Here is an 8,669-nt window from a genome sequence, read left to right as displayed (position 1 = left end):
TAAGTAAATGAGGTACACAGAGGTTTGGTTTTTTGTTTTTGTTTTGTTTTGTTTTGAAAAGTTGGGCGCAGTGGCTCATGCCTGTAATCCTAGCACTTTGGGAGGCCGAGGTGGGCTGATCACCTGAGGTTGGTGGTTCAAGACCAACATGGCAAAACCCCATCTCTACTAAAATTACAAAAAATTAGCCGGGTGCGGTAGTGCATGCCTGTAATCCCAGCTCCTTGGGAGGCTAAGGCAAGAGAGCCACTTGAACCTGGGAGGCAGAGGTTGCAGTGAACAAAGATTGTGCCACTGCACTCCAGCCTGCGTGACAGAGCGAGACTCCATCTCAAAAAATAAAATAAAATAAAACAAACAAACAAAAAGAACTTGCCCAAGATTACATGGCAAGTAAGTAAAGACAACGGGATTCAAAGACATGTCTTTATATAGTCTACTTGCCATTTAGACTGCTTGTCTCTATATTAAATGTCTCCAAACTATTACTTAATGCTCTTAGAAAATCTGTGTATGCTGTTTAACATTCTGTTTTTCCCTTCTCTTGTTACTCTTTGTGGTTGTAAAATCACCTACCCCTAGCCATTTCCTCCTCTTTAGTCCACATGTTGATACTGATATCCTGTCGTTAAGAAAAACAGACAAAGAAGTGAGTTAAAACTGTGAAAAATGAGTGTGTAGGTTCTGAGAAAGAATTTGGGGGGATAACCTAAGGGCAAAATATATCAGCTTAGGTATTTAGCTTTTATGATATTTATTTTGGTGGTTCAATAACCTATTTTGGTTATTTCTGGCTTTTTTCTTTTTTCGGCTATGGAATTTACCATTATGAATGGCTTCTGAATAGGAGTTCTTAGTCTTACTCTTACTCCTACTTACATTGTATAATAGAATGTAATTTATTTTTTAAAAAGCTTGTCCCAAAGCAATAAATATCCTTTCAATGTTTGATATTTCCTTTTTAAAAATATCATGTTTTCATAATGTATAATACTTTAATACATAATGTACATAATGCTTAATATTTTCATAATGTACAAAAAGAGTAAATAAAAAATCTTTTGGCATTATCTGGTTCTATTTCAAGGCTATTCAAACTATAGATTACAGCAATCAACCATATCTGCCTGGAATACCCATACAGAATGCATTATAAGCCAAAGATATATTTCCAGAAAGAGTAGGCAAGTGTTTCTGTCCTTGTGTAACATGTATGTTATAAAACACTGAGCCTTTAACTCTCATAAAATCACACCTACCTATTTCCAATGAGGTAGAAGAGGATACTAGTTAAATAAATACAGCAGTTAGTCTTTCTCAGTATCAAAAATCTTTGCTTTAGAGTGAATTACCAGTATGTTCCCCCCATACCATATATTCATTCATTATTCTGGAAATTAAGATTTTCAATGTCAACATTTCTTAAATATTTCTTTTTTCACACTTGTAAGATTCTCTTAAGAAACAGGTGAATAAAAAGAGTAAAACTGAGAGGAAACTGTTTGCTGAAAATACAAAAGGAAAAGATAAATAAAAGATTTCTGTAAAAGATAAAGGTTTCTCTAGCAACACAGATCCCCTTAAGTCAATTGACGAATGAATAAAAAACATAATTTTTGTATGACTACATTTATAATTAATTTCCATCTAAATATTCCAAGTAATTTTATTCAAACAAATCAGATTGGAGGGAAAATAAGGGAAACAATCCCAAGATTGTGTTGAACAAAACCAGAGAGCTGAACTAGCTGATGGGGGAAATACCTATTACCTTGATCAACAATTTAGAAAAGAAACAAAGTCATAGTGGTACTTTATGTCTTTTAAAAGTGTGCTTTCCCTCCCAAAGATCTGATTAAATATATGACCTCTCCTGGACTCCAAGTTTTGACCGTTTTAACACTGACCTGATTAAAACAGCAATACTCTTAATAGCAATAAAATACTCATATTCTGTTAGTGATTCAACTAACATTTTTAGCATCTTTCCATACTGGACCTTACAAATGTACTATAAAGTAACTCTTGGTTTTTGTCACATAAGGAGGGGTTAGTCCCTCTCCATTTGCTTACGCGTAACTTCTATTGAACACACAGCTCTGTACAACTTGACATCCCTAGAGGTGGGCCTCTATTTTCTGACCTTTGACTTTTCTAAATTTCTATTACTTTTCTCTACCATTTATTTCAGGATTACTTTATATTGTCTTAATTGTTGCAACTTTTTTCATGTATACATTATGTTTTATTATTCTTAAGGACTATCCACATTAAGTAAGATAGACTGATTGTATGGTGAGATTTAAGTAAATTCTTACTAATCAATTATTAATAAATTTGTTCAAAGAATAAATTGAGAGTGAGGCATTCTTTAGTTCTAATTAAATTGCGGGAAACTAGAACAATAAGCAGTGAATTGTGGAAGAAGCCCAAGCCTGAGTTTTCAGCTGTTAAACATCCCCCGCAAAATAACAACAGCTGACTGGGTACGGTGGCTCATGCCTGTAATCCCAGCACTTTGGGAGGCCAAGGGAGGTGAATCACAAGGTCAGGAGATCCAGACCCTCCTAGCTAACACAGTGAAATCCCATCTCTACTAAAACTACAAAAAAATTAGCTGGGCCTGATGGCATACGCCTGTAGTCCCACCTACTGGGGAGGCTGAGGCAGGAAAATCACTTGAACCCGGGAGGCGAAGGTTGCAGTGAGCTGAGATTGACCACTGCACTCCAGCCTGGGCGACAGAGCAAGACTGCCTCTCAAATAAAATAAAATAAAATAACAATAATAACAGCTACTTTAAAACTCAAACTTATTGCAGCTAATATACAATAAACATCAAAAAATGGAAAACTCAACCAGAAGGCATTTAATTCTATTTTGTGATAGTCATGAAGCAGTGCAAAAACGTTTAAGCAACACTCTGAAGATGGAATAAATGATGTTTTAAGAGACAGAAATAAGAGGACTTATGAAGCAAACAGAATGAAATTAAGAATAGAGTTAAAATGGCAAGACAGCTACTGTTTTCTAGTTTTAATTGATAAATAATTGTACATATTTCTGAGGTACAAAGTGATATTTTGATACACATATACATTGTGGAATGATTAAAGCAGAGTAATTAGCATAGCCATTATCTCAAATTTTTATTAATTATTTGTGGTGAGAACACTTAATAGTAAGTGTATGCCATCGAAAGTTCAAGTTACTGGTTTTCAGCTGTTAAAGCTGAAAGAAAGAGGGAGGGAGGCAGGGAGTAATGGGGAAGAAGAGGGATGGGAAAGAAAATAAAAAGGGGAGCGTGGGAACATGCAATATTCTTTAAGAGTTAAGAAACTTAATCTGGCCGGGCGCGGTGGCTCACACCTATAGTCCCAGCACTTTGGAAGGCCGAGGCGGGTGGATCACGAGGTCAAGAGACCATCCTGGCCAACATAGTGAAACCCCGTCTCTACTAACAATACAAAAAATTAGCTGGGCATGGTGGCACGTGCCTGTAATCTCAGCTACTCAGGAGGCTGAGGCAGGAGAATTGCCTGAACCCAGGAGGCGGAGGTTGCAGTGAGCCGAGATCGCGCCATTGCACTCCAGCCTGGGCAACAAGAGCGAAACTCCGTCTCAAAAAAAAAAAAAAAAAAAGAAAGAAAATCTGACAGGTTTATACAATTTCATTGAAACCTACAGCAAAATCACAATGGCTGAAACTTCGATCAGGCCCATAAAAACATCTGTTTTTAGTTTAAAATGACTAAGGGTGAAATGCATCAGCTTATGGAAAATGGGGAGGGTTCCCAGCATTTGGCCAGCGTTCTAGATGATGGATGTTGGTGAGCAATTCCCTTAAACAACTGATTTACTGCCAGCGGTCAAAATGCTGGAAGTACATCCAAACACTCATCTGCAATTAAAATTACAAGCAAGAGGTCACTCTGTTCACCTCCTTTACCAGAGAGGTGACCCTGCTCCCGGCAACCACCTCCACCCAAGGGCCACAGAATAACTCCTCCTTCCTCTAACCCCCTTCCCTTGGCCTCAGACCTCATGAGAAAACCTGCCTTGCTCTGTCTTCCAATCTCTTTTATAAAGGAGGTTGGGTGTAGAGCTCTTCTTTCTCCCTCCCTTCCTTTTTACTTTTCCTTCCTTCCTTTCTACCTTCTTCCATGCCTTTCTGTCTTGCCAAATTCATTACTTTGTAAGAAACATTCTCAGATCACCCCCGCTACACTAGAAATCCAACGCAAGCGAGACGGAGTCAAGCGCAGGCGGCAGGCGGGTGGCCTTGGCCAGTACCATCTGGCACCTGCGATTCATCGCCACTTTCCATCCGCCCAGAGGGCAGGGGGGCAGCAGGCAAAAGACACGCAGAGCTGGTGTGTCCCAGTTCCTCTGAAACTTTCAGCTGACCGCACCCTCCCCCCCAAACTCTTTAATCATTCATCAAGCCAGAATAGTACTGTGACCTCTGCCTGGCCTTTGGAGTTTGCAAAAGAAGCAAGCAATGAAAAGGAAGACCAGGTTCGCCCCTTTGCTTCCTCCACTGCCCAAGAGCAGCGCGCAGCGCGGCGGTGCGGCCGCAAGGGGCCGCTGTTCGCTCAGTGCAGCCGCCGCGCCCGCACCTCCCACGGCGGGGCTGGCCCAGCCCCGCCAAGTTCCAACAGCCCCTAGTCGAGCAAGCGCCGGGAACGAGCACCGCCCGGGCTGGAGCGGACGGCGTTAGAAGAGCCCCGCAGCTGCGCGCGTCGGAGAGGCTCTTGAGAAACTCCCACGGCCCAGGGACTTTCGAAAGCAGAGCGAGGAGCCCTCGCGCGCGCAAGTCTGCGAGTGAGCGCTCAGCCCGGCACCTGTTCCTCCAGCGCCGCCGCCTTCTCACCCCTCGGACCGCGGCGGCCGCCCGCTCCTGCGATGAATCTGGCCCTGGGCAACCAGACCGACGTGGCGGGCCTGTTCCTGGCCAACAGCAGCGAGGCGCTGGAGCGCGCCATGCGCTGCTGCACCCAGGCGTCCGTGGTGACCGACGACGGCTTCGCCGAGGGAGGCCCGGACGAGCGCAGCCTGTACATCATGCGCGTGGTGCAGATCGCAGTCATGTGCGTGCTGTCGCTCACCGTGGTCTTCGGCATCTTCTTCCTCGGCTGCAATCTGCTCATCAAGTCCGAGGGCATGATCAACTTCCTCGTGAAGGACCGGAGACCGTCTAAGGAGGTGGAGGCGGTGGTCGTGGGGCCTTACTGACCCGCCCTCCGCCCCCGCGGCAACCGCTCCCACGCCTGCCCACTTTGCCAGCCCGGCTGTTCCTCTCACCATCAGAGACTGGGCAAAGCAAACCTGTCGGAGTCGATTATTTCTCTTGACTTCCGCCTTTCTGAGAGAAGCGACCGGTTTCTCCCTCGCCCTCTGAAAGTCCTCATGCCTGGCTGTCGGAGGAGAGCGCCCAGACTTCTGGACTCAGCAGAAAGTGACAAGAAGAGGGTGATTAGGGCGCAGAACTTCGGAAGCTGCTACTTGCTTGGAATGCGGGGAGACCGACGGGGCGAAGGCCCTTTTCCACCCGCAGGTGGGCCAAGCTCTGGGGGCAGGTAGAGAGGGCGGGCAGGGGAGAGACCAGAGGCACTGATCGCCTTGTGACTGGAAAAGTGACCTGTTAAAAACCACGCAGCAGACATGATGGGGTCGCACAAATCCGTGTCCGGATGCGCTCTCACTCTTCTCCAGCCCTGGAGGGGAGAGGCGATAAATACCTTTGATTGTAACGTGCTGTTTTAAAAGGTTTTGTGTTTGTTAGCTTGAATACAAATATTTGATGAGTCTTTTTCTGCCCCCGTGGCCTGTTTGCCTGCCTGAGGGGTTAGAGTTTTGTCATTGTGGGAGAAGGGGTGGGGGGAGGGGGAGCCTGCGAATTTGAACGGGGTGCGTTGTTTCTTTTAGTGCATTTCCCACTGGGTCTTTTGGGAGGTGCCTGGCGTTCCTGCTGGCCCTGGGACAAAGACCCACAATAGAACTCATAGCTCGTAACTGCACGGTTTACGCCACAAAAGTGCTCTTGACATCCGTGACACCGTTTTGACTTTTTATTTTTTTCTTAACATTTCCTTAATAAATGCAACATTTAAGCGTTTGGTTCCTGGCCTCCTGGTGGTCATTCTGCGCTCCCCAGCAGGGGGAACCGGGCGGGGGTGAGGAGTCTGGCTCTCGGCCAGGGCAATTCACCTTGGAGAGCTGCGATTCAACTTGTGGATTCCGTGGAGGGGCGAAGGTCTGGGCCAGATGGAGAGGCCCAGGGATGAGTGAGACAGACCCCAGCCTCAGGCACAGGAACCGTCCTAGAAGCAGCATCCTTTATTTTCTCTTATCGTTAATATTTTATATTTCATTTAGTCTCAGATCTCAGGTAGGCTAGACAACAGGAGGGCCCCCGCGGGAAGATTACACTTCCGTGCCAGGCTCCGGCGGGAACACAGGATTACACCACTAATGAAAGGAAGAGACGGCTTGGCCAGCCTTTAGGGAGGGCGTCTCTACCCTAATGAACGTTAGCTAGGCGGCTCTGGGATGCTGCCCATGGTGGGGGAGAAATTATAAAATGCGAGGAAAAGTAGCTGCTAAGGCACACAGTGACGTTAGTGATGTTAATACTCCCTGGGGTAAACCACTGTTACTAAAACATGAGATGCATTATTGTCGTTGCCCTATTACGTTTTCTAACAAAAAGACCAGATTAAGATTCAGCCTGCTCTTTGTAATCGAGTCTGCCCCAGACCAGGCAAAGGGCTCAGAGGAGTTAGCCGAGGTCCTGAATGTGGGAGATGAGTATTAACAACCGCAACTGGGAAGGATGGTTGGAGTAGAGCTATGGATGGCCGTTGACACATTTAAGGCTCAGAAATTCAACAGTGTTAGAAAGAAACGCCTAAAAAATCGTACCTGTGAAAATAACCCAAAGGATACAATAGCTTCGAGCATAAACTTGACAAGAGGTTTTGAGTAGTTTATTTTTATGCCTGGGATAGGATTCTAAATATTTTCAAGATTATAAAGAATCCACTAAGATGCTATAGCAATTAAAATTTCAAAGACTTCACAATGGCAGCTATAAGAGTAACTAAAATCAAATAACAATAAAGTGTTCCATTTACTCAGAAAGAAGCACAACTGGTGTAAACACTGAATGACTCAAAGATTGGGATCAAAAGTTTTGAGTGCCTTTAATGTCATATCCACTATTAAGTGTCCATTTTACTCTCAAGTAAACCTTGCCAGAAATTACAATCTAGGATTTTTTTTTTAATGCTAATGGATATCAGGATTGAGAAAAAAGGACTTTGAAGTTTTGCTGGTTGTTCCTGTCTTTAAAACAGAAAACGGTTTGCTTGTTTGTTGTTTTGGTATCTGGCCAGGGGGCAGGGTCAAGAAATAGTCAATAGGTAGTCAGCAGGAGTCTTGAAAGGCAGTTTACTTTTGCTAACTGATAGGACAAGAAATGGCAATGTCTTATTTTGTAGACAGTTTCTGTGGCACCGAGTAAATCTGCTGCCTCCATTTTTCAAAGGGAGAGACAAAGCAGAGCAAGGGATTCTCTGGGACAAAGCAGACGATTAAAATTTAACTCAGGCTGTGGCTGCAACAGCCTCTGAGGGTCCCTTCTTCTGGAAGATTTATTAGCTCACCAGTGAATTCAGTACTCTGGTAGAATTTGATTTGGGATTAAAAAAAACAAATCGGGTAGAGTGTAGGAATCTTGCATTGTACTCTGCTGTGTACAGGTACATGCTTTGAGTTTCAGACACGGGGAGGCTGGAGGAGGGTTCAAACCTACAGGTCAATTTTAAGTTGTATAGAACACATGTTTTCATTTAAAACAAAAGTCCTGAAAGTTGAGAGAAGATCCTTCCCAAGGTTGAAGACCTCTATCTTCTCTATCTTGTTTCTTTTCATATTTATTCACACCTCTTTCTTTCCTCCTCCCTGAACCTCAAAAGCAAAATCTACAGTTTCTCTTTATCTCAATTATCTATATTTATTCTCTTACCCCCAGAAATTGTGATCATCAAACAAACCAGAACCTGCAAAATGTAGGTAGAAAAGGTAGGCGAATACAGCTTTGTAATCTATGATCTATGCACTATAGGGAAATGCACAGTCTGCAGTGCACATAGCCCTGGAGACTATTTCCTGCCAACAACCCTTCTCTTCAGCCCTTAGATCCATTTGTTACTTAGAGAGATGCCAAGTGCTTCTGGTTTTTCTAGATGAGGCAATCTGTGCAAGAAGCTTTTTACACTCTCTATTCCCCGATGGCCACAGAGCAACCACTTTCTGAGGCCACACCACTCCCTCTCTCACTCTGCCTTTGACTCTCTTTGTCCCTCATTCTAAAAACTGCTTTAAATGAATCATTTTAATTCTGCTCAGAATTTATGGAGTGTCGGTCCTTTCCCACAAACATTCTCTAAGAAAAATAGGTTCTGAAAGCCTGTGTTTCACCTAAGAAAACAATGTCAGCCTTAAAAGACCAGAAGTTTAGATAAATAACCAAATAGGCAGGTTCTACCACACCACACTGAAGTCTTGGTCAGTAATTAGTGGGAGGCCCTGAAAGAGAGAGACAGAGACAGAGAGGGGGAGAGAGAGAGAGAGAGAGAGAGAGAGAGAGAGAGAGAGAGAGAGAG

At 43.9% G+C, this 8,669-nt stretch overlaps 1 protein-coding gene across 1 annotated transcript; it reads left to right on the top strand.

Annotated features, from left to right (window-relative positions):
* Positions 1-4,606: 4,606 nt before the first annotated feature.
* On the top strand, positions 4,607-6,120 carry RPRM (reprimo, TP53 dependent G2 arrest mediator homolog). Its single transcript, XM_032286420.1, has one exon. It carries the CDS (start codon positions 4,906-4,908, stop codon positions 5,233-5,235), a length of 330 nt encoding a protein of 109 aa, XP_032142311.1. The 5' UTR covers positions 4,607-4,905; the 3' UTR covers positions 5,236-6,120.
* The last annotated feature ends 2,549 nt before the right edge of the window (positions 6,121-8,669 follow it).

This window comes from Sapajus apella, unplaced genomic scaffold, assembly GCF_009761245.1.
Source record: "Sapajus apella isolate SASKATOON/1434 unplaced genomic scaffold, GSC_monkey_1.0 scaffold18, whole genome shotgun sequence".
In the NCBI taxonomy this organism is placed as follows: Eukaryota; Metazoa; Chordata; class Mammalia; order Primates; family Cebidae; genus Sapajus; species Sapajus apella.
This window is presented reverse-complemented; position numbering and strand designations above follow the sequence as displayed.

Excerpts from the sequence above, each read along its gene's own strand:
- RPRM (XM_032286420.1), top strand. The coding sequence starts at position 4,906 with ATGAATCTGGCCCTGGGCAACCAGACCGACGTGGCGGGCCTGTTCCTG.